This window comes from Meriones unguiculatus, chromosome 9 (genome assembly GCF_030254825.1).
Source record: "Meriones unguiculatus strain TT.TT164.6M chromosome 9, Bangor_MerUng_6.1, whole genome shotgun sequence".
NCBI lineage: Eukaryota > Metazoa > Chordata > Mammalia > Rodentia > Muridae > Meriones > Meriones unguiculatus.
Window position 1 is genome coordinate 2,435,098 of NC_083357.1, and position 26,676 is coordinate 2,461,773.

Here is a 26,676-nt window from a genome sequence, read left to right on the forward strand (position 1 = left end):
AGAGAAAGTTAAACTTGCAGATTAAAACTTCAAAGATATTGACTAGTCTTCCAGCAGGCATGGTGAGAAAAAACGTGGTTTACAGTCTGATGAGCATTTGCAATTTGTAGAGGCAGGTTTCACCGGTATCACCCAGACATTATGTTTGTTTATCCAATATGCTTTTCGCCTAAATCTTGAGCATTGCTTCTGAATTTATTAAATTTATCATCATGAGTGATGTCACCTGTAGTTTACAACAGCCTAGGCAACTTCTCTATTATCATAGGGCCTAAGGAAACCCTACCTCAGTCATTCTCCCAGACCTTAAATCGTGAGCAATCTTTCTGCATCAACATTAACTATCTTTATGGGAGATTCCATATTTCCTTTAAAAGAGGTTCCATATAAACATGTCTAAGCTTTGTTTTACACAGGGGAGTGAGCTAATACTTTCTTTTTCCTAAAGAGTGCTGTGTTTAAATGTGACTAAAATAAAGGACCTGATGTCAGACTCTAGAAGTATGAACCAGTTAAGGACAGCTAATTCAAGATGGACAGAGTTTCTTTGTTTTCTCTTCCTGGATCATTTTGCTTCTGGCCATTAGCCTTCAGGGACACCTGTACATCTCAGTCTCTGGGAATCCCATGTGTTTCTGAGACCAAAGTAAACTAAGAATAGAAGAGAACCTTCATTCCTCTGATATTCAAATGATTCTTTCAACTCTGGAGTACCCCAAAGAGTTGATCTGCACATTCTTTGGAAACATTCCTGGAGGTTACAGTGAGGTGAGAAGGAGGTAGACTTGGTTTTGGAAATTTGTGGCTAGCACAGGGGGGTGTGTGTGTGTGTGTGTGTGTGTGTGTGTGTGTGTTTCAGGTTGGCTTGATTTTTTTTTTCAGTACTGAAGGCTGAACCCAGGGATCTGAGTATGCCAGGCTGCACTCTACCATGGGTATGAATTTTAATCCCTTTCTTCTGTGGCACATCTGTTGTCTCCTCCATAACTCAAGTTTCCCCATTTGCTCAGTAGAAAGACTAATAATGGTACCTATGTCAAAGGGTGACTCTGAGGACTGAGAGACATGATGGAGAGCTGTTGAGACTGGGATGTAACGGGCTACACAGTGAGATTTGAGGTCTGTTTGCTCTTGTCTGGTGCTGAAGAAGAGGGCCGTGGTGGGTAGAAGGCATTTCATGGAGGAAGAAGCTGCCTCCCTGAATTAAGGAAGATCAGAAAGGTAGGGTAGAGCTCACAATCCCTGAAACCAGAGGAAGACCTTCCCTTCTCTGAGAAAGAGAGAGGGGAGGGGAGGAGAGGAGGGAGAGAACTGGCATTGGGCTGTAAAGTATTAGACAAATGAATTTTTAAAAGGAGCAAAGCGTTGGAAATTGCATTTTTAATCATAATAAAGCACATTTTTTTCCAAAACGGTCTTTAAAAGGGTAGTCGATATAAAAAGCGAGTACTCTAACCAAATTTTATAAAACAATAACAAGAATATGTAAAATTCAAATAAGAAAGGCAAAATCAAAACAACCAACAAAAAACACCAACAAAGAAAGAAAACCAAAACCAAAACCCACAGAGAAAATGATGCTCAGCAGCCTTCTCTCACTGCAGATTTAGCAGGACACACCCACAGCCTGTGGCTGGTCTTGAACACTTAGTGGCAAAGGAGACACCAGTTCTCTCATGGGGTGTTGTCACAAAAGCAAAGGGACTCAGACCCAGAAGCAGCCTGGCTGGCTCACTGGCTAGATAGAATCAGGGCCTGTTCACACAAGGGAAACCCATTCTGAAGAGGACTATTCCTCCCAGAAAGTCCGTGTTTCCTGGGGCTCAGCGGGTGGCTCCTGGTGCAGCAGCTCCTTCTGCAGGAGGCTCTCCTCGTGGGCTATGGCCAGGTCCAGTTCAAGGCACAGCTCTTCAGACCTGTGAGAGGAAGGCAGTTAAGAGCCAGGCCTGGTAGGGACCTGCCATCTCAGCCTTCAAGCTGCTACCTCCCATCACCTCAACTGCGCTGGACAGTCAACACTGATCTCCTAACTGAAGTCATTGTAATCCCAAGAAAGAAGAGTCACACAGTATCTGGGCCTACAAAATGTTTCCATTTTACTGGCAGGTCAGAATTAGATCTAGGAACTGGATGTTCTCTGTTCTGCTGCGAAGACTAGCACTTTCTCCTACAGTCCGGGGCATCATTATTTAAAATCACGGACCCTAATAATCAGATCGAAATAGAAGTTATTCATGATGACTCTGATGGATCGCATCATTTTACAGAGAGAAACAATACAGCCTTGCAACTTGGGCACCTGAACAAGGTCATGAGGCTGGCTCATTCCTCCTGCTCAGGAGGCACCTTACACCCAAGCATTATGCATGATGGAGGCTGTCATGCTGGAGCAGCATTTCCTGAGTTGTGTGCCTGCCAACAATGGCCCTGCACAGGCTCTGGCACCACACTGAAAGCTCTGTTTTCCTAGGGACTAGAGGTGGGCAGACTGCATGCTGGCTGTCTATGGGAGTGTGTTACTGAACACTCCCATCAAGGTTCTGATCATCCCTGTAGCAGAGACATCTGCCTGGCTTCATCCTGGAAACGCCTTAACCTAGTCTCTGCAGAGAACCCTTCTCACAGAAATGGGTAAACACCGCAGAAATCAGGGGATGTTCCTGAATAAAAATAAAATTTTAGCCTGGTGTGGTGTGCAGCCCTTGAGATCCCATCACTTGGGAGGGAGAGGTCGTCAGTAGTCATGAGTTTAAGGACAGCCTGCTAGGAATATACAAGACTCAGAAGGTGTCAAACATCTTGTTTCCTGGACAGAAGTTCCTGTTGACTGGAGCAGCACAATACTTTGAGGTGTTCTTTCCCAGGAGTGGCTCCTAGCCTTGCTGGTGAGCAAAAGCCCATAAAGACAGAGACAGAATCCAAGAAGAGGGGACCCAGATGGCTTCACCCTCTCCTCCCAGCCTGGACTCCTACCTCATCTGGAGCTCCTCAAATTGATGCTGCAGCCTTAAGGCTCAGTCCTGGAAGGCCAGCTGCTTCTGCTTCCTGGCGTTCCGCAGGGGCTTCTCCAGTCTTTCCCGCTCCTGCTCACTACAAGCTGGTGTTCAGTGCAGGGTTGCACACAGGCGTGCGCACACTGTCAGACAGGAGCAAGCACACACAGAGGACCCCGAGCTTGCTGGCCAGCCAGGACAGCCAGAACAGCAGCTTCAGGGCAAGGAAGAAACCCTGTTGCAAGGTAGAAACTGGCGTGAAAGACGCCCAATGGCCTCCTCTAGCCAATGCACACTGCATGGTTGTCCACCCTGCCCAGAGGCTTCATGCTAGAAGAGCGTGGAGTTTAGACTCCGCACACAAGCTCTTTCAGAATGGTCTCACAATTCTGTTATCCATCCCTTGGGAACTAAACTAGCTGTGAGGAGCTTGCTCTGCTTAGCCAGACATGTTGAGGTGGGTAGAGAATTTTTTCCTTTGAAGTCTCTAGACTCTGACCTCATCAAACTGTCAAAAGTCCTCCACATTTCCCTTGTCATCTAGGCAGCTCCAGATTATAAACACTCCAAATAACTCCCAGAAAACAGGGCTGAGAAACTCTAGTTCGGGCGTCTGTCCGTGTGAACTAAGAGCTGGGCAACAGAGGAGACCACGTTGGAGTGAGGAAGAATGGAGGAGGCCACACGATATCCAAATGGATGACAATGAGAAGCACTCATCTGGCATTACCACTAGGCTCTTCTTTTTGCCAGCTGCTTCCTACCTGTGATGTCACATGACCCCGCCAGGGCAAACAGCCACAGGACCCAGAGGGCACCAATGATCTGGGTACACTTCACTCCGGCTTTCCAGAGAACATCTAATCGTGGGGTGTCTCATTCCCCACACTGCTCTTTGGACTGCGCCTTCAGCAGAACAGCAGGGTATGCCTGCCAGTAACTGACATTCTCACACTAGGCTCATTTCCCAGAGTACTGTGCATTGACAGAGAAAAGAACAGTCATATTGCATGAGGTGGGGGTGGGGTGTGTGTCTTTTAGCGAGCAGGGTGATAGGTGAAAGTTCAGGTGTATAGATAAGTCCAATGGGCAAATGGTCCCTGACCTTGGACAGTTCCTGGGTCTGGAGGTCGCAGGCCTCCTCCTCTTGGTCCTCACAGATCTGCTGCAGGTCCATCATCTGGTGCTGCAGCAGGGCCCAATCCTCTTGCACTTCCTTGTTTTCCTGCCTCAGCATGTCCACCTTCCTCTTCAACCAAGTCTGCTCCATCAGGAGCCGGCTGTGGAGATTGCTGGAAACACCATCTGAAGAGTAAGCTTCTGCCGGCCTCCTCCTACACCCCCCACCCCGCCAGCCTGCTCTTGCCCTCACCACCTTCAGGACCCCATGAACACCAAGAGGCCCAACATTTCCATGAGGACGTAAGGAGGAGCCCAATACCACCATGCCTGCTGCACTAACAAGACCATGAAGAGAACAGCTAATTCATCAGAGAATAACAACTACTGAAGTTCCACAACACTAACAGGGTTCCCTGTCCCTCCAAAAGAAAGAGGAGTCTCCACCTGTCCCTTCCTGTACAAGGAAATGGGGAAACATCAAAAACTTGATGACAAGTGCCCTCAAGGTAGGAAAAGAGCACCAAGGGGCACCTTCTATCTACCTGTTCCACAACACTCAGCTCCGCAAAACCTTGTCTGAGTCCCAGAGGCCCAGGGACCTGGCTGACATGGCTGATCAGCCCTCCATCCTCAAGCGTTGTTGTCACACGCACTTGTGGCTAGGCCCCGTGTGTAACAGCAACCATTAACTTATGAAGCATTGGGAACCCAGGTCATGCAGAAAACAAAAGCGGTCCTTTCTCATCTTCTCTTTGCTATTGCTTTTGTATTTGGTGAGGCAGGGTCTCCTGTGGCACAGGCTGGCCTCAGCATCCCTGTGTGGCCAAAGAGGACTTGAACTGATCCTCCTGCCTCCACTTTGCTAGCTTTTCTAACTGCCACGTGTTCACCTTTCTGAGACTTTCCTGACTTTCATTTCGACCTCCTGTCTAAGGTCCATCAGCTGACCCTTGAAGGACTCTCAGTCAGCTCACAGCTAGTTGTATCATGTCTAGATGGAGTGTGTGTGTGTTTTTGTGTCCTCCTTAAGGTTTGGGTGTCAAGTCCCACAAAGAATCAAGTGTTTGAACATTGTTCCAACCAGGTGGCACCAGGTGGGGCAAACTGTGGACCTTGGGCAGTGGGCCTAGCAGGAAGAGGTGGCTCCCTGGGCATCACTGGGAACAGACACTTGAGTGTAACCAGCTTCCTCAGGCCCCTACTGCCCCATTGCTCACGACCAGCTTTCCTGTCCCTGGAGGACAGAATGTGAGGGAACCCAGGGGGATGTGCCTAGGGATCGTTGGCCCATTTCTTGCTCTGACAGCACAAGGAGCCATTGTGACACCTATCCACTTAAGGCTCTGGCTGAGCCTGCTTCCTGTCTTACAGAGCAGAAGCTCTTGGTTGGAGAGCGACTAGACTTCTGCACTCTTGACAGATTATACTCGCATTTTCACAAGCCGTTTTGACCACCATACAGTAAGTTCCTTCTGTTCTCTAACCTACAATATTTTATTATGTTTGTTTATTAAACATAAACTCTCCGTCTATTCCCTCCCTCACACACTCACACCATTCTCCACTCTCCCTGTCTTACAGAGCAGAAGCTCTTGTTGGAGAGAGACTGGACTTCTGCGCTCTGCTCGTGACACACATACTTGGACTTACTAAGAACTTACTCTACTATGGTAAGTTCCTTCTGTTTTCCGTCTTAGAACATTTTATTATGTTTATTTAATAAACAGACACTCTCTTCCAGTTCATGGGATGGACCCTCTCGGTTTTAAAAGATTTATTTGGGGGTGGGGTAGTCTGGATAGATGGCCTGTCACTTTAAGAGCATGTACTCCTGGAACTAGGTTTGATATCCAGCACTTCCGTGCCAGATCATAACTACCTGTAGGATCTGACGCCCTCATGTGAATAAGGAAAGATATTTCACTATTGACGTGATGTGTAGTAGCAGTGAGTGCACTTGTGTGTGGGTGTGCGCACACGTGTATGGATGCCCTCCGAGGGCAGTGGTGTAGGATCTCCTAGAGCTGGGATTGGAGCAATTGTGAGCCACTTGACCTGGGTCCTGAGAACCAAATATAGGTAGGTCCTCCGCAGAGCTAGTTGTACCTGGACTCACCGGCTGGCTCCCCAGCCCAGACACGCTGGGTTTCTGGGGTGTCTGTTGTCCTATATACTTCTCTTGCATCTAATTTTGTTAGTGCCTGCTCTCCCACAGTACACGTGAGCTCAGGGTTAGAGGATGACTGTTCTTTCTTATCAGTGGCTCTTAGTTTCTAGACTCCTTTGGTTTGTTCTTCCAGTTTGCAGTTGATTCCTGTCAAACCAATCTATCCTATTTTTCTCTACACTGCTTTGGAACATACTTCATTCTCGTCTCTCTAAGCATTTAAGTACCCAGTTAGGTGGTCTGAAATGTGTGTGACCTCTTCCTTCCTTCTTTTCCTAGTCTTTTGGAGGTAGGAATTCATAGCTCTAAATACTGTCCTAGTGCCTGATTTTAACTCTGTCAACTTTCTCATTGAAAGTTTGGTTCTAGCCGCATGAAGGAGGAGGGCCTGGCTCTGAAGCAGGGCGTGAAGGCCCGCTCCTCTGCGGAGGACCCCTTCAACACCTATTATAAGATGATGAGGACTCTGGGACACGGACATTTTTCCGAAGTTAAAATGGCGTTCCATGTGCCCACTGTGACCTGTGTGGCTGTAAAAATCCTTAGAGATAAGAAGTACAACGCGATTTTTAACAATGAGATCAGCATTATGAAATCCTTGAACCATCCAAATATCGTCAGGGTGTTTCACGTGGTGGAGACGGAAGAGACCACCTACCTGGTGATGGAGCACGTCTCCGAGGGAGAGCTGCTGAGGCGCATCCTGGAACGGGGGCCTTTAGAGGAGATTGAGGCCCAAAGGATATTCACGCAGATCGCACGTGCCGTGGATTACTGTCATGATAACCGAGTTGTCCACAGAGACATTAAAGCCACGAACATCCTGTTGGACTGCAGAGGGAACTCCAAACTGATAGATTTTAGTCTCGCCGTCAAAGTGACTCCTGGGCAGAAACTGCGGGGTTTCTGCGGCACTGGGCCCTATTGTGCCCCAGAACTCTTTGCACAGCACGAATATGAAGCTTATCCCGTTGATGTGTGGTGTTTGGGGGTTCTGCTCTTCCTCATGGTGTCTGGACGTTACCCTTTCCAGGCCAGTTCGTTTGCAGGCATGAAGAACGAGGTCACCTCGGGCAACCTTCAAATTCCTCACCACGTGTCCATCAATTTTTCCAATGTCATCCTCGATCTACTGAGAATCAATCCCGGCAGGAGGCCCACCATCAAGGACATCATGAGGCGCCCCTTGATCAGGGCCGGTGAGGCACGTTCGCCACCTATAGTGTCCACCCATAGTGTCCCAGGCACCCCAAGCCCTAGCATTGTTGGGACCATGAGAGTCATGGGCTATAAGCCAGAAGAGATCATTGAGTCTCTCAGAGATAACAAATACAACGAGGTGATGGCAACTTACCTTATACTGCAACACCAGTCACCTGGGGGAGACTGTGGCCACAACCAGGTGAATCCTGTGAAACCCAGGCAGCCGGGCACCGTCCTCCACCTGACAGAGCCTCACACTTCCTGGAAGCCTACGGAGAGCTGAGCCTGTTCCCTGCAGCTCCACCTTGCCATCGAAGGCCCAGGAAAGAGAGGAGGAGCGTCATTCCAGGCCCCTTCCCAGATGCCATAGCATGCCTGCCACCCTGCGCTGCCAGCCAGACGCACATCCTCTCCACCTATCCCCCCTGGGCCGTCCTGTTGCTAAGTCCCTCAAGGGCAGCATCCTGGAAATGACTGTTTACTTCTCACAGTTTGACTCACGTGACAGCCTCACTAAAAGTGACCATCCATCTCGGGCTCTCTACAACGACTTTTCTGGACCGGCCCGGAATGAGACCACAAGTGAGCCAAAGAGCACTATGTCATGCAGTCATCAAGAGGAACACTGGAGTCTCCTGGAGGAAGAGGACAGTTCAAGCTCCTCCTCTGAGGATTTATCGGTGACGACGACCATCGAAGAGGAAAAGACCCTAACACCGGAAGATATGGATGAAGAAGAAGCACTCGTTTCCCTGAAAGAGAACATCACCAAGGAGGACACCAAAACACCAACAGAGATCGAGGAGGACACCATCACACCATACACCATCACAGCGATAGATATCGAGGACGAGGACACCACACCAAAAGAGGTTGAGGAGGACACCACACCAGAAGAGATCAAAGAAAACACCATCACACCAAAAGAGATGGAGGAGGAGGACACCATCACACTTAAGGGGATCGAGGAGGAGGAGGAGGAGGACACCATCACAGTGAAGGAGATCGAGGAGGAGGAGGACACCATCACACTTAAGGGGATCGAGGAGGAGGAGGAGGAGGACACCATCACAGTGAAGGAGATCGAGGAGGAGGAGGACACCATCACACTTAAGGGGATCGAGGAGGAGGACACAATCACAGTGAAGGAGATGGAAGAGGAGGAGGACACCATCACAGTGAAGATTGAGGAGGAGGGCACCATCACACTGAAGATCGAGGAGGAGGAGGAGGAGGAGGAGGAGGAGGAGGAGGAGGAGGAGGAGGAGGAGGACACCATCACAGTGAAGATCGAGGAGGAGGGCACCATCACAGTGAAGATCGAGGAGGAGGAGGAGGAGGAGGAGGACACCATCACAGTGAAGATCGAGGAGGAGGGCACCATCACACTGAAGATCGAGGAGGAGGGCACAAGCACACTAAAAGAAATCCAGGAGGAAGACACCATCACACTGAAGATCGAGGAGGGCACCATCATACCAGACACCATCACACCAATAGAGATCGAGGAGGAGGACACCATCATGCCTGCAGAGACCCAGGAGGACACCATCACACCTGGCCAGCCTCAAGACGCTGGCACCACTTCCCCCCGCAACCGGCGTCAACGCTGGAAGCGGGTGAAGAAGACAATCATGAACGGCCTCAGACACCTGTGCTGCTGCTGCCTGCCACCCGCTAAGACAAAGACCACCTCATGTAAGAACATGACTCCAATGAAAAGGGACAGAGGAGTCACCCTCAGCACCAGGTGAGTGCATTTCCTTCATTTTATTCACCTTTCCTCTGTCCTTTGTAACTAATAAGAATTTGCCCACTGTGCCACACCTGTGAACTTAACAATCTCTGTCACTTGAGAAAGACCAATCCCATAGAAATCTCGGAAATGTGACTTCAGGCTTGTTGAGCAAGAAGTGGACTGTATGCATATGCTGATAGAGCAGGGAAAGGAGCAGGTGGGGCTTGGGCAATGGCAGCATAGATTGCTTAGAGATCAGTAGGGCACTTTGATGCTGCAGGGCCAGCACAGAAAGTTCTGTGTGCTTCAAAGTCAGTAAGAGTCTCCTACCTGTGTCTTTTTGCTTTGAAGTCCTGAAGAGGACAAGCCCCAGCTCCATGGCTTACGGGCCAAGGGTTGCGGATCAGCCTGGATGAGATGTGGAAAGCCTCTCGGGGAAGCCAGGCCAGATGTCCAGGAGCCAGTGTGGTCACAGGAGCCTTCTGCACAGGGCCCACCCCAGTGCAGATCTGTCCAGGTAAAATCCCAGGCAGGAGGGGCTGGCTTTCCACTGGGTCTTCCTCAGAGGGGAAGAGCTGAGGTGCAGAGGTGCCCTACTGCTCTATGTGAGAGCCCTTACCCTCTCCCCCAGCCTGCATAAACATCACAGATTGCCTTCTGGGTAGTGATTGTCCTTTACTCCCTGATTCTTGGCAGGAAACATAATCTTTTCTACAAGGTGAGACTCCTCTCCCTAGTGAGAGGAGTTTCCAGTTTCCAGTATCCCTGTCCCACTACCCCAATACACCATCATACCAGACACCAGCACACTGAAATTGACCAAGGAGGACACCATCATTCAAGACACCATCATACCGGACACCATCATACCAGACACGATCACACTAAAAGCGATCGAGGAGGAGGACACCACTACACTGAAGAAGATCGAGGAGGAGGAGGACACCATCACACACACTGAAGGAGATCGACGAGGAGGACACCATCACACTAAAGAAGATCGAGGAGGAGGACACCACTAAACTGAAGAAGATCGAGGAGGAGGACACCACTACACTGAAGAAGATCGAGGAGGAGGAGGACACCATCACACACACTGAAGGAGATCGACGAGGAGGACACCATCACACTAAAGAAGATCGAGGAGGAGGACACCATCACATTGAAGAAGATCGAGGAGGAGGAGGAGGACACCATCACACACACTGAAGGAGATTGAGGAGGAGGAAGACACAATCACACACTGAAGGAGATCCAGGAGGAGGTGGAGGAGGACACCATCACACTAAAGAAGATGGAGGAGGAGGAGGACACCATCACACACACTGAAGGAGATCGAGGAGGATGAGGACACCATCACACACACTGAAGGAGATCAAGGAGGAGGAGGACACCATCACACACACTGAAGGAGATCGAGGAGGAGGAGGACACCATCACACACACTGAAGGAGATCAAGGAGGAGGAGGACACCATCACACACACTGAAGGAGATCGAGGAGGAGGAGGACACCATCACTCACACTGAAGGAGATCAAGGAGGAGGACACCATCACACACACTGAAGGAGATCCAGGAAGAGGACACCATCACACCAGACACCATCAAGTGAAAGAGACCAAAGAGGAAGAGACCGAAGAGGACAACAACACACACACTGAAGGAGATCGAGGAGGAGGAGGAGGAGGACACCATCACACACACTGAAGGAGATCGACGAGGAGGACACCATCACACTAAAGAAGATCGAGGAGGAGGACACCACTACACTGAAGAAGATCGAGGAGGAGGACACCACTACACTGAAGAAGATCGAGGAGGAGGAGGACACCATCACACACACTGAAGGAGATCGACGAGGAGGACACCATCACACTAAAGAAGATCGAGGAGGAGGACACCATCACATTGAAGAAGATCGAGGAGGAGGAGGAGGACACCATCACACACACTGAAGGAGATTGAGGAGGAGGAAGACACAATCACACACTGAAGGAGATCCAGGAGGAGGTGGAGGAGGACACCATCACACTAAAGAAGATGGAGGAGGAGGAGGACACCATCACACACACTGAAGGAGATCGAGGAGGATGAGGACACCATCACACACACTGAAGGAGATCAAGGAGGAGGAGGACACCATCACACACACTGAAGGAGATCGAGGAGGAGGAGGACACCATCACACACACTGAAGGAGATCAAGGAGGAGGAGGACACCATCACACACACTGAAGGAGATCGAGGAGGAGGAGGACACCATCACTCACACTGAAGGAGATCAAGGAGGAGGACACCATCACACACACTGAAGGAGATCCAGGAAGAGGACACCATCACACCAGACACCATCAAGTGAAAGAGACCAAAGAGGAAGAGACCGAAGAGGACAACAACACACACACTGAAGGAGATCGAGGAGGAGGAGGAGGAGGACACCATCACACACACTGAAGGAGATCGAGGAGGAGGAGGACACCATCACAAACAATGAAGGGGATCGAGAAGGAGGACACCATCACACACAATGAAGGAGATCCAGGAAGAGGACACCATCACACCAGACACCATCAAGTGAAAGAGACCAAAGAGGAAGAGACCGAAGAGGACAACAACACACACACTGAAGGAGATTGAGGAGGAGGACACCATCACACACAATGAAGGAGATCCAGGAAGAAGACACCATCACACCAGACACCATCAAGTGAAAGAGACCAAAGAGGAAGAGACCGAGGAGGACACTATCATACACACTGAAGGAGATCGAGGAGGAGGAGGAGGAGGACACCATCACACTAAAGATCGAGGAGGAGGAGGACACCATCACACACACTGAAGGAGATCGAGGAGGAGGACACCATCACACACACTGAAGGAGATCGAGGAGGAGGAGTAAGAGGACACCATCACACTAAAGAAGATCGAGGAGGAGGAGGACACCATCACACACACTGAAGGAGATTGAGGAGGAGGAGGACACCATCACACACACTGAAGGAGATCGAGAAGGAGGACACCATCACACGCAATGAAGGAGATCGAGAAGGAGGACACCATCACACACACTGAAGGAGATCCAGGAAGAGGACACCATCACACACACTGAAGGAGATCCAGGAAGTGGACACCATCACACACACTGAAGGAGATCCAGGAAGAGGACACCATCACACCAGACACCATCAAGTGAAAGAGACCAAACAGGAAGAGACCGAGGAGGACACCATCACACACACTGAAGGAGATCGAGGAGGAGGAGGAGGAGGACACCATCACACACACTGAAGCAGATCCAGGAAGAGGACACCATCACACACACTGAAGGAGATCCAGGAAGAGGACACCATCACACCAGACACCATCAAGTGAAAGAGACCAAAGAGGAAGAGACCGAGGAGGACACCATCACACACACTGAAGGAGATCGAGGAGGAGGAGGAGGAGGAGGACACCATCACACACACTGAAGGAGATCCAGGAAGAGGACACCATCACACACACTGAAGGAGATCCAGGAAGAGGACACTATCACACCAGACACCATCAGGTGAAAGAGACCAAAGAGGAAGAGACTGAGGAGGACACTATCACACACACTGAAGGAGATCGAGGAGGAAGAGGAGGAGGACACCATCACACTAAAGAAGATCGAGGAGGAGGAGGACACCATCACACACACTGAAGGAGATCGAGGAGGAGGAGGACACCATCACACACACTGAAGGACATCGAGGAGGAGGACACCATCACACACACTGAAGGACATCGAGGAGGAGGACACCATCACACACACTGAAGGAGATCGAGGAGGAGGACACCATCACACACACTGAAGGAGATCGAGAAGCAGGACACCATCACACCAGACACCATCAAGTGAAAGAGACTGAAGAGGAAGAGACCGAGGAGGACACCATCACACCTGGCCAGCCTCAGGACGCAGGCACTGCTTCCCCCCGCAACCGGCATCAACGCTGGAAGCGGGTGAAGAAGACAATCATGAACGGCGTCAGACATCTCTGCTGCTGCTGCCTGCCACCCGCTAAGACAAAGGCCACCTCATGGGAGAACATGACTCCAATGAAAAGGGACAGAGGAGTCACCCTCAGCACCAGGTGAGCGCATTTCCTTCATTTTATTCACTTTTCCTCTGTCCTTTGTAACTAATCTCTCCCTAGTGATACAGTTTCCAGTCTGCCTGTCCCACCTGCCCCAAGATGGGTTCCCAGGTTGAGAATTGAGGCCTACAAGCAGCCGGATGGGAATTCTTTAGAAGGAGCCTCCTGCCATCCTTTTGCAAGAGCCCCGCACCCACACCCATGCCAAAGCCATCACAGGTTGCATTGCTTGAGTCCTCAGACCCAACTCAGAACAAAGCCTGGAAACCTCACAGGCTGGGAGTGACTCCAAAGGCAGCTGTGCCCTCTCTTGACACCAGTCCTGCCCTAAGGACTCACCTCTTGTGTATCTATGCTTGCTCCTTCAAGGCGACCATTCACATTGGAGCCCACACTCACCACCACATGCTCCACCATGAGGGTCTAACTAGAGACTCTCTGTTGGAGGAGCAACCTGCTGTGTCCCTGCCTCATGGCAGCCTCAAGCCTCTACCTTGTGTACGCACTCAGCTGGACAGGTCTTAAGGCTGCTTCCATTTCTTCAAGCCTCTGCACCTGCACAGTTAGTTAATCAGCCTTGCACAGCCTTTGGGGAGAGTTCTGGGAAGCCTTATCTTTCCATCCTAGTATCACATTGGTAAGACATTTGTTCTTTCTCCCTAGACTGTCCAACAACTGTCAACGTGAGACACAGAGAAGTCTGTGTGACTGACCATGTACAATCCATCCATCCTGGAGCTTCCCTGAATTTGAATGCAGGACAAGGCTCAACGGTCTTGAAAGGAAGGATTGTCATGCTACTGGGAAAGCGTCTCTCCCCATAATGTACTTTCACATCGAAACACTCTGAGCAACTCTGAGCCCATAGGATGGGCATTTGATATGGCAGGTGGATGTGTTTTATTTTGCAGAATTTGGAAAACAAAGGTATGTACTCCATACCATAGATATATACCCAGGGTTTCAACAGGCAGCTGCTTTAGGTGCTGACAAGGCTGTTTGTGTAATTACACATTTATTAGAAATAGTGGAAATTTGGGGGATACCTTCACAAATTAAGACTGATAATGAACCTACATATATATGTAGTAAGATGAAGCAATTCTTTGCCTATTATGCTATAAATAGATTTATACTATAATAGGCAAATGTTTCATCTAGTAGGATGAAGCAATTCTTGAACTCCATATCTCTGGTATGGAGTACATACCTCTGTTTTCCAAATTCTGCAAAATAAAACACATCCATTTGCCATGTTTCACTTTTTTTCGTATCCCTAGGCTTACTTCCAGCAGGTAATGGAGTGTGATTATACAGAGGACATGTGGGACATTTTTTTTTTATTTCTTTGGCTTGTTGCCCAAGTTATAGAAAAATAAAATAACTTTTACCATTAACATCGTGTCTTTCATGAAATTTTGAGGCTTCTAACACATTGATTTCCTCATTTGCTTGTGACAATGGACCTGGAAAGACTGTATGGGATCGAATCGGGGTGATATATATATATATAATGGAGGGTTTCTACTTTTTTATGCCTTTTGCAATTGCATAAATAATAAAGATAATTCTAAATCATCAGGAATAAAGTCAGCAGTTTCTATATGCCAAATAACTCCTTCTACATATTGAGAGTCAGCAATTATATTAAGATTCAGGGAAATCTACTAATACCATAAAGATTACATACAATTCTGATTTTGGAATTGATTTTTGAATTGAGGTATATGGGCTTTTTATCACCTGCCTTTTTTTTTTTTTTTTTTTTTTTTTCCTGTGGTGCAAGGCTTTTATCTCTCACTCCCAAGTGGCTATCTGAGTTTGAGGTCATAACTACAGAACACCCAGGGCTACACAGAGAAAGCCAGTCTTGAAAAACCAAACAATCAAAAAGCCGCAGTTTTCCATCTGTAAAATGGGGACCCTTGTAGGATTCTTAGCAGGAATGCAACCCTGGAGGTTTGCAAAGCCGTTACAAAGGCTTTGGAATTTATTTTCTCTTGTCAGGGAAACCAGAGTTCAAGTCTTCGCCTATTGCTCAGCAGGCCCCACCCACTGTCTTTGGCTGAACTAGTTGAATCCTGTGAGGTTTTCATAACCAGCCTTAGGGCTGTGCTCACAAATCCCACATCCAACCGTGTGGTGGTCGGTAGGGCTTAGCAGAGCATCCGGGTATTTCCTGCCCCTACCCTGAACCCCACAAACCCCAGAGCAAAAGGAACACTGGCAGTAGCTGAGCACATGCTTCCCTCCCTGATTCTGCCGAGACTGTTATTAGGATTTCACTGCTTCTAAAGAACAAGTTAATTTTCCCTTTTTGCATCAAATATGGAAAGGAATTACCCACTCCCTCAGCTTCACACCTTCACACGTAAATGTCTCCTTTCCCTCTCTACCACCAACTCCGTAGCCCTCCTCAGCTTGATTACTTCCATCCCTCTCCATCTATCACCTGCACCATCTCCATTCCTCCACCAATTCCATCATCTCTGCCACTTCTATTACTGCCACTGACCTCTCCATTTTCAGCTCCCACATCATCTTCATGGCCTCCATCACCTTGACAACCTCCACCATCTGCATCAACCCCATCACCCATACTGTCTCCATCACCTAGATAAAACCTACCAATTCTATCATATATACCCTCCCCGTCATCCCAGCCAACTTTACCACCCACAATTTTGTCACCCCACCATCTCTAACTATTTCCGCCATCTCTGTCCCTGTCTGCCACGTGGTCAGTCCCTACCACTGGTATCAACACTTGACCAAATAGCTCCATCTCCATCTGGAAAAATGCAATCATCTCTACCCTGTATACATCTCCATCATTACCACTCTCCATCACCTTGACCATTTCACGCCCTCAATTCTGCCACCTCCACCACCTTTTTCACCTGCTCCGCCTCTACTGCTTCTACCACCACGGGTTCCTTCGTCTCTTTTTTCATATGTCGCCTACCCCTCCTCACCTATTCTGCCACCCACACTGAGGACAAGTCACCCATCCTCACCACGACTTCCACAACTGCTCCTACCACCTCCTCTACCCACGGCACTGCCACCACCACCACCATCAGTGTCTCCTTCCGTCTGACTTCTACGCCCTCATTCACTCCTGGTATCATTTCCACCACCTGTATCTCCTCCATCATTGCCTCCATCACCAGCTGACCACTAGGCATGGCTCCATCAAGAGTACCAAGAACTCTTAGTAACAAAATCCAGCCAGAGAGAAGAAGAAGACAGGAGAAGGCATGCAAATGGTGAATTTGTGGAGGCCAGAAGACAAACTTTTGGAATCTGTCCTATCCTCCTGCCTCTAGGTGGATTCCAGGGATTGAACTCTGATTACCAGGCTCACACAGAAAGCTCTTTCCTCGGCTGGCTGACCCCAGCCCTAAAAAACATTTCCATTCCAGACTAGCAAGTATTTCTCCACAAAGAGCTCAAGGTTTAGGAGTCTGGTGTGGTGGCTCCGAGATGGAAAGGTCATTGGAAAGATTCAAATACAGTTCTTAACTGTGCAGTAGGGAAACCCCAGGCCCACTCTAGGACAAGCCTACACCCTCACTGGTGGTCTTCCAACAAATCAGGCCTGTTCATGCCTCCAAGCCTACTCAGGTTATCTCCTTCACCTCTTGGTTGGTTGAACCCTCTCCCTGGCAGCCTCTTTTGAGCTCCAGTCTCAAGCAGCAGGACTGTGTGTGTCAGGTAGACAGGGCTCCCTGAGGGCAAAGGCATCTGTGTGGTCATCAACAGGGAGTACTGGGGAAATACTGGGCCCAGAACGGTCAAGCCTCCTCAGCGACCAGATGTTTCTTTCCAGCCACCTCCAAGAGGTGATGGCTGCTTAGACAGCCATCCCTACTCTGCCCCGGGGGTTCTGCCTTCAGCTTTCCCAGAAGTGTTGGCAGTTGCTCTGGTTCTGTGATTCTGATGAGGACATGGAAATGGGCATCTCACGCACATTCCCTGAGTTGTGGTGGTGGAGAGCCTCAGCTGGTCTTCCTCATAGCCAGGGCGCTTTGCTATGGTGACTGTATAGTTTAATTTCTCTTCTGTCCCCAGTGACCTCCTCATCTGAGCTCCATGAGGACAAGAACTTGTAGCCATCCAGATATCCCGTGTGGTCAGCACAGAGCCTAGCCCAAACTCAATGAACATGCAAATCTGAAAAGAAAGGGATAGATGGTCTCTGTCACTAAGCCTGGTACAGCTCCTTAGGTCTCCTTGGCACTGGGACCCTCGATCTCTGACAGCACAAAAAAAAAAAAAAAAAAAAGTTTTCCTTTGGGGATTGGGAGGAAACCTCCAGGAGGGGCAGAGGTATGGCCCTGGAGCCCTGAGCTGGAGGGGACCCACCTGGCTTATTTTATCTGACTTATAAGCTCTTGTTCCATTTTGTTTGCATCAGTGTAGAACACTGGTGTCTCCCACATTTCTATCCCTCAGAGTCCTGGAGCACGCCCCTCTCTATGCCACAGGCTGTGACTAGCTGGTAAAGGCCATGCCAGCTCATCATAAGCCTCCCCACCATCATTAGCAGGCATGTGTTGCACAAAGGTTGATGGGGCCTGTGTAGCCCCAGGCAGTTCCTCTAGTGGTGCACTTGGCTCCAGAGTCCTTTTGGCCTGTAGGGCTTCCTGTTCCTCCCCTCTGTCACAGGCAGGTGCTCTGAACCCCCTGCCCAGAGAGCAGTGAGGGGGGCAAGATCAGGGAAAGCCCCGTGTTTAGTTCCAGATCTGAGCACTTTCTCCCCTTGTCAGCGGCACTATTTGCTTTCCACGCGCTTCCATCTCTACCCATAAACACTGTTGTACAGCCAACTCTGCAATCCTCCCGAAACAGCACAACTGAGTGGCATTTCTCATTTTACTATCTTAACCGCTTTTCTCTCAACCCCCTTCATATCCACTCCTAACTTTTCTACACGTTGTGTAATTGTTCAGTCTTTCTTCCAATCTTTTTTTTTTTTTTTTTTTTTTTTTTTTAACCAGACTATAGGAAGACAAAGCAAAAACAGAAAATCCGCTCTGGGAGCAATGTGGAAGACAAGCTGTCAGCAGCAGCTGAAGTAAACCTTTTGCTCATATCCTGAGACAGTATATTCATTCCTTCGTACCCTGCTGTTTCCTCTATGGCATTAGAAACCCAGTCTCCTCCAAGCCTCTGTGGTGAAACGTTTTTCTCCATCTGCTACACTGTCCATCTCTGTCACTTCAAACTACTACAAGCCACATGCTGAATGCCACACTTTCTTGCTCCGGGTCCCATATTTCTATCCCTCAGAGTCCTAGACCACAACCCTCTCCATGCTGCAGGCTGTTACCAGCTGGTAAAGGCCACCCCCAGAATGAGACAATTATCTAGTGTGGACAAACTATAGCCCAACTAAAATCCCACATTGGGATTAAAACAAAAACATATTTACATAACTGATCTTACAGTGAAACTAAAACCTTCATTAAAGGAGGAGGGAGGAGAAGAAAAGGAGGGAGGAGGAGCAGGAGTCAGTGCTGGCTGCAGCAGCAGCAAGCTGGAGATGATCCAGGCTGGAGATGGTAGGTTCCTATCAACAGGCCTCTTTGCAAAATCCTGGAAGACAGGCAGGGCAGCTGGTACACTCTAATACCTGAACGACTGCAGCTGCTTCTCTGCCCTCTCTAGGGTCATGTTTGTCCTGGGGAGAGGCACACTCTTCTACCCTCCCCACTTCTCTGCAAACACGTTTTGAATGGAATCTCCTCCTCCTGGGATCTAAGCCTCTGTCCTCCATCATGGTACTTTTGGCTTGACAGAGCTCTGTTGGTGACTCCCGTTCTTTCCCAGGCTGGCCTTCTAGATCACTCTTGCCACAATATTCTCAAGGCATTCCTGTGCCACCCAAACTCTTAAATAGTTCAGAGGACCCTGAGGACATTCGTTTGAAACGATCCTAATCCCGGGTTCCTCCTGTCCCTTGCTTCCATACAGAGACATTCTAGTCCTTTTCCATGCAAGTCTCACAAACTCTTACACTGTCAAGTTCCTTCTCACCCTGGACCAGTGTCCTGGTTTTCCAGCCTTCATTGGTCCAGCTGGTTTCTGTAGATTTCTCATCCTCCTCCTCATAGAGCTTGGTGAGGCCAAGATGGGTTTTCCTCTTTTGAGGCAGGAGAAAGTTAAAAAAAGCCAGCTTAGACCAGTTAGACCAGTTCCCCTAATTATTTGTTTTCTGGTTATACTCATTCCCAAAATGTGGGTGCCAGAATGTGTTACCTGAAAATAGCTTCATCGTCAAGCAAGTCTGTGAAACGGTTGAATCATTTCCATCCTACAGATATTCTCCACTGCGTAAAACAATAATGCATTTATCTCGTTACCAGCTATTGCATAACAAACCACCTCTAAAGCCAGCAGCTTAGAACACAGATAAAAAGCTGTCTCCTGCTTTCCACAGATCAGGATTCAGGGGAGACCCAGGTAAGGTGCCTGCTTTGGTCTCAGACACTGCAGTCTCCTGAAGACTTGGCAAGGTACAGGAGAATCAGCACCCAAGTTACCAGTGTGGTGCCTGGGTTTCCTATGGTTGCCACTGGGTGTCCTCAGAGTAAGTGATCCAGGAAGAGGGGAGCCACAATATCTCATACCCGAGTCTCAAAAACCAGACAGCATCAATTCTGCACAGTGATGTAAGTCACGTATGAGATACCTAGCTGGGAGGTGTGTGAACTGAGTCTGGGCAACTCTGGAGGTCGCCTCAGAGGGGAGCTAGTGCAATTCGCTATCAATGTGCTGGTTTGAAGGCACAATCGATGAATAAAACATTCCAGGATGCTGGAATTTCATGGTGTATGCTTTGGAGGAAAACTACCAGGATGGTCGGGTGGGGAGTGAAGGTCTCAGAGGCTCGTGAGCGGAGGCAACAGGTGTGCCTATCGAGAAGAGCCTAGAACTGGAGACAGACTTGCAGTGACTGCCAGAGTGGGTGAAGAAGCTAGACCTTGTGTCCTGTGGTGCCTGAGACTCAAACCCTTCATTCTAGGAGGGCAGGCACAGACCTGTGTGACTGTACCTGATCGCTTGAGCCCTGTTTACTTCCTCAGTGCTTCATCAGAGATAGGCAGGGAAAGGCCAAGTTTACAGGCAGAAAGGAAGAGCTCATGTCCCAGGCTCCCTAAAACTTGGAGACGAGAAAATCTAGATGCCTGGGCCGGGCCAAGCCCTCAAGAACTCTGTCCAGCGGCATCGCGTGTCCAGATTTCCACCTTTGTGAGTAGCTATAAAACTAAGATCACTTGATGGCTCAGCTCACGAAGGCCTTGCTTTTTTCCCTGATTTTTTGCACAAGGGCTCCTGTTTGAAAGGGCCTGGCCTGGAGCTGGAGCCAGGTTGCTTGAAGGAAATGGGTTTTCATCAAATGTTTACAGGGACTGTATCAGCCGATGCAGAAGAAGAAAAGAGAACGAAGGCACGGGAAGGCTAGAGGGAATGGAGAAGTGGTGGTGGGAAAGGCAAGAAGCGAGACAAGAAGGAAGGGTTAATTAAAGGCGAGCAGCTCACCTGAAAACTCAAGGATTTATCCCCTGTCACCAAAATGTCCCCACCCAATCTAACAGACCCCCAACACTTTCGCCGCCTTTGGCCACAAGGTGGCACTCTTTAGACTTTCTTCCCCTCCAAAACAAACAACCAAAACAAAAAACCAAGGAGGGAGGGAGCAAAGACAGCACACTGCCCCGACCAAGAACAGTTTGAAAACCCACCCCATCGTGCTTAAAATCTAGGACAAAGAGCCGTCTGGACGGAACCGCTTTGACTGCCAATCTTCAAGCACAGCCTGGGAACAGCCTGGCGGCCCGAGCCCAGGAGCTCCACAGAGCACAGCGCCCTGGGGTCCCTGAAACCCGACACCGAGGCTCAGAACCAGCAGAAACCAGAGCGAAATCCTTGAACTTCTTTGGACAGTTGCTTCCGTGCGTTTTCAGGGAGCCTGGGGACCCGAAAGGAGCCCAGGCGGCCTATGGTGCGTCCCTGATGTCCCAGGGACACAAGAGAGGCCAGCGCTCCAGCAGCAGCATGGATTGCACGGGGTGGCCGGGCGCGGGCCTGCGGGGACTCTGCATGGAGGTGCTCCTACTGGTGCGCGCTGGACATGGGGCCTCCTGGAGGACTGCAGACCAGCTTGCTGGGGGGGGGGGCTTTCGATCTTTATTTCATCCTGGACAAGTAAGTGCCTAGAGGATGGTGCTTTGGGGCGGTCCGTCCCCCAGGGCAAGACACAGCTGGGCTCAGGTCCCCAGCTGAGGGGCATCTAGGCTACTTAGTCTGTTTTTCTTGATGTCCCTGGTCCCAAGCTTGCAAGTCCCACCCCGGGAGGATGCAGTTGGCTCTAGCTGTCTGATTACTTCCCATCTTGAGGAGAAGGGATTACAAGAGATAGAACTTTCAGACACTTCCAAAGTTAGAGGCGAGGGCACTCTTAAAAGCCAGCCATCTCCTTTTACAAATGTCCAGCCACAAATGCAATGTTTGTTCTCCTGGCATGATGCCTGATGACCCTGGGCACTCATTGAAAGTCCAAACCTTGGAGTCTCTACCTCAGGGGCTCCAGCTGGTCCTTTGTAGGGACTTTGTCCCCCAGGCCCGCCCCCGCAGGGTGCTGAGCACCTCTCCTGCTCCCTACCCTATAGACAGATGCCAAAATCACTGCCACTCTTCCGCCTAAGAGTTATCAACCAAAAATGATTTCAGATACTGGCAAATGCCCCCAGAGCCATTGCCTTCAGAACTGAGCTGTAGGTGAGTTTGGGCTTTTGGCTTTTGACTGATGGGCTGCCAGGGAAGCCAGCGAGATTGGCCTCCTGACTAAAATGGACTCAAGGCCAGTTCCATACTTTCCAGATCCCCACAGGGTTGCCAAGTCACAGTCACTCAAGTATGCTTCAGGCACTCTGCTGAGAAGCAGCTACAACAATAAAAAGTCCCTCAAGATCCAGGCTCCTTAGCTCCGTGCCAGTGCCAGGAGAGGCGCTGGCGGTTACAGTGGTGGGAGATGAATCTCACAGGCTGGAAAGTATTTGGGAGTTGGAACAAGAGGCCTGAAAAATAAGCTGGCTGCTGGACACCAAATGTGCTTCGCCCTTGCTGCTGGGGTTGGTTTTCCGCAGGAAAACTGGGCTGAGCTCCAGGTTCTTCTGGATAAAGTGAGCTCTCTCTCTCTTGCAGATTTACAAGAAGGTGGATACTGGAATTCAGGCCTGGGCTAAGAAATGGGAACTCGTTTGTTACTTTAGCAGGTGGGAGCTGGCGCTCCTGGTTCAGGGAGACTCTGGGACTGTGTCTGGAACCAAAGGGGCTCCCCACTGTGCCCTTAGGAGCTTTGGGGCCTGAGCTGCCCCTCAGTTAGCAGGATGCTTGCCTAGAGTGCCTAAGCCCGGGGTTGTTCCCCTGCACCATAACCCACTGTGGAGGTGGTTCATGCCTGGAAGCCCTGCAGTTGGGAGGTGGAGGGAAAAGAGCAGGAGTTCAAGGGAATCCTGGGCTCCTGGGCTCCCAGGCTACATAGTGGGTTTGAAGCTAATCTGGATTACCAATTAAGACTGCCTCAAAAGACAAGCAAACAAACTATAACAACAAAAGCCACAGCCCAACCAGTTCCACGGGGCCCCTGGGAAACTTGAACAAGCAAAGTCACCATGTCCCCAGAGTACGGCCCCGCTGCTATGAACGTAACCAGGTGTCCCACATCCACACCAAATCTATAATTTGAACTTCTGGTCCAATTTATAAGTGAAATTTCTTGAGGTGATGGAAGCGTTCAAAAGATTCATCTCAGGATTATTTTTGAGAGGAGAAAGACTAGATCAAAAGGTATAATTTTTGTTTCTTTTGGAAAAGAATAGGGAAGACATAATTTCTCTGCAAATACTGAAATGTTCTAGAAGGCAAACTATTGAAAACAGTTTGACAAGTTCAAAGTGTATGTGGACAAAGTAGAAAAAAATATAAGCACCTGTGAGCACTTAAATGAGTGGGTAATGGGGTCATTATTATTTTTTTAATGTTCTTTGGCAAATAATGAGGGATGTCTGTGTAGCCTCAGGCTTGTGTCTTACAGAGAATGACAGGAATACACAAGCCAGGAAGAAAACTAGAGGGAGCTTTGCCTAGCTGAGCCCTGTGCTCTTCAGCGGGTGAACACTAGCATAAGGGAAATGCAGTAAGCTGCAAAGGTTCTGCAACCTAATTTACTCTCCAAAGACTGATCTTGGTATGGAAAAGCTAGTCAGAAAATAGCCTAACATCTTAACTTCCAAAGAAAAATATATGTGAAAGTTAATGCATGAACAACAGCATCTGAATCCCTAATAATGAAGGAAATGAAAAGGCTCAAATGGGATAGTGTGCATTAGGCTGGCAGAGTGTTTTAGGGCATCACAGTGTCCAGCACTGGCCACCTGTGTCCTGTCTTGCTAGGGACAGTGTAGACTGGTGGACTTGAACTGCATGGTAGAATTCTTTAGAAAGACGGAAGAGCTGAGTTCCTGCTGCCCAGAACAGTAGCTACTTGCCATATGTGTTCCCCATGCAAATGAGGGCATGAACTTTTAATTTTGTTTAAATTAAATAGTCTCATATGGCCACCATCTGAACAGAGAGGACTAGTGAAGATGCATCTGCAGAAAGTGTCATGTGCTTTTGGCACAGCTAAAGGTCTTCTTTTCCATCCAACGAGTCTTTATCTTGAAAAAAATAAAATAAAATAAAAGAAAGGAGCCCCTTCCTGCCTGTGGTAGTGCTGCTTGTAGCAAAACGCTGAGAATTACCTCAATGTCCAACAATGGGACCTAAGTAAGCCATGAAGCATGCAGAGCACTGGACGCCCATTGCACAGTGTGCATGTTTGCAAGAGATTTCAGGAGAAATATCTAATACTTGTACTCTTATGATTCCAAACATTGTTTGTTTTCCACCTTTGTAAGAAGCAAGGCCAGGCTTGATACCAATGGGAGACCAAGACCAACCTGAGCGAAGTAACTAGATCCAGGCTCAGAACAGAGCAAAACAAAACTAATAGCCCTGTGTGTGTGTGTGTGTGTGTGTGTGTGTGTGTGTGTGTGTGTTTGTGTGTGTTTACACCTACTATTAAGATGGCATTCTTCTCCAGAAGCTGAGTTTTAGCTTGCGATTTTCCAAATTTCTCTACAATAAACATACCAGTTTTATATTCATCAAAATGTGACTTTGAGGCTTTCCACTCTGTGTCTGCCCCTGTCGTGTTCCGGGAGGACTCCATGCTCGCTGGGCCTCCTCCAAGCACGGGCCCCATTCCAGCTCCCCGCCCCATCTCCCCTTTCTGGCTAGGTGAGGGCACAAGCAAGAAAGCAAGCGAGAGTCGTGAGGGGGAATGAAAGCAGAATTACCTGTAGCTCTTGTTCTGCCATCTCTGTGCTCTCACACACCGTCACCTGCACAGACTTGAAAGTCCAGTTTCACCAGAGGCTTGGGTCCAGGAAAAGGGGAACAAGTTCATTAGATCAAACGTGTCACCAGAGTCAGGCAATAATAAAAGACTAGTGGCCTTAAGTGTCCATACCCAGTGACCTCCCTTCAGTACCCGCAGACCCTTATGAGTGAGGATGAAGCCTGGGAGTCGGTCCTACCTGGAGAACCCGCTGACTGCGCCATCGAGCTATGATGAGCATCAGTGGGGATGAGGACAGTGCTGCTGCCTTAGGCCTTCTCTTTGACTACTGCAAGTTCCTCGAGACAGGAGAATTCTGCCTGTGAGCAAAGCAAGGGACAGCCAAGAAGACCCGGATAAAAGAAACTGTCTGGGCACCAGTGAAGTCCAGAGAAGCTTGAGCGGAGGAGAGAACCGGGTGCAGGTGGAGAGTTCCAAGCGAGAGCAGTACAGCCTGTCCATCACAGAGAGTCCGACCGTCATCCCCATGTCAGGCATCACTGTGGTGAAAGCTGAGGATTCCACACCGGAGTTCATGGCACCATGTGCACTACCCCCCGCAGATGGCGAGGAGCTGCGGGTCGTCATATTTGAACAGACTCGGTATGACCTGCCCTCAATAGCCAGCCACAGCTCCTATGTCAGGAACAACCAGCGCAGTAGGCCTGCAGCACTTACAGGGAGAGCTTCAGGGATGGGGCCTCAGAGAAGACTCCGAGGATTTCTGCCTCTGCTGAAGACTATCTGAACGACCAGGCAGGGAGTGGAACATTTCAGTACATCCAGATGCCACCAAATCTCTCCTTCAGAAGCAGGGGAGGCCCCATGAACTCCGTCAGTTCTATGCCGCAACACGCAGTGAGACTGGAGACAGCAAATGCTCCCGACACCCCAGCGGCAAAGTCAGGAGTGCGGCGATGGTGGTCTTCAGTGAAGGCAGAAACCGGGACCAACAGCTGCAGTACTGCAAGTACTGGCATTCCCGGCAGCACACTGCCAAACCCAGAGCGTCCTCGACCTCGCTGACTACAAGGAGAGCTGCAGCACCACTGCAGACATTGAAGAGATCACACACAAGGCTGTTTCCTTCACCCGGGATGGGAACCAAGAGGCAAAGACTTTTCATCACCGTGAACTGCTCGAGTACAGATTTCTCCTCCCAGAAGGGCGTGAAAGGACTTCCTTTGACGATTCAGATTGACACATACAGTGACAGTAACCGCAGCAAGAAAGCCGTCCACAGAGCGCACTGCCAGATCAAGGTCTTCTGAGACCAGGGAGCAGAAAGAAAAATCCAAGAGGAAGACAGAAAGCAGAAGAGGAAGAAAGGGGAGGGCCAGGCCTCCCAACCCAGTGCAGCAACTCCTCTGAGGGAAGGCTGGCCGCCAACCTTTCCAGAAGAAAAGTGACCTCGCGGACTTGAACACCCTGCCTGACCTGCACTCGCAGCCCGTGCTCTTCAGTCCAGATGTTCACTCTGCGAGGACTGCACAGGTGTATTTCACCACAGATGATCGAGAGAAGCCGCGTCCTCGTTGAACGGATGTTCAGGCCCTGGAAGAGAGGTTTGGTCCCACACCGTCTAAGCAGAGCAAAGAAGAAAATGTGTGGCTAGTGCTTTTGTACATGCGGAAGGAGAGTGATGAGGTGTCCCACGCCCTGAGGCTGAGTTTGCCCACAGTGAATGGCCTGACAGAAGCGCTGTCTGAGAAGTACGGGTTGCCAGTGGAGAAAACCAAAAAGCTTTATAACAAGAGCAAAAAGGGGCGTCCTGGTGAACATGGATGACATCGTTGAACACTCCTCAAATGGGGACACCTTCACCCGAAACATGGAGAGCATGGTGGAAGGCTTCAAGATCACACTTATGGACATCTGA

At 49.4% G+C, this 26,676-nt stretch overlaps 1 protein-coding gene and 1 pseudogene across 1 annotated transcript; one reads left to right on the forward strand and one right to left on the reverse strand.

Annotated features, from left to right (window-relative positions):
• Positions 1–1,418: 1,418 nt before the first annotated feature.
• On the reverse strand, positions 1,419–7,486 carry LOC132656563 (disks large homolog 5-like). Its single transcript, XM_060391696.1, has 4 exons — positions 6,941–7,486; positions 4,099–4,285; positions 2,974–3,136; positions 1,419–1,916 (listed from the first exon to the last, which is right to left on the reverse strand). The coding sequence occupies exons 1-3, from the start codon at positions 6,982–6,984 to the stop codon at positions 3,008–3,010; spliced, it is 360 nt and encodes a 119-aa protein (XP_060247679.1). The 5' UTR covers positions 6,985–7,486; the 3' UTR covers positions 1,419–1,916; positions 2,974–3,007.
• Positions 7,487–24,972: 17,486 nt separating this feature from the next.
• On the forward strand, positions 24,973–26,676 carry LOC132656550 (grainyhead-like protein 2 homolog; annotated as a pseudogene).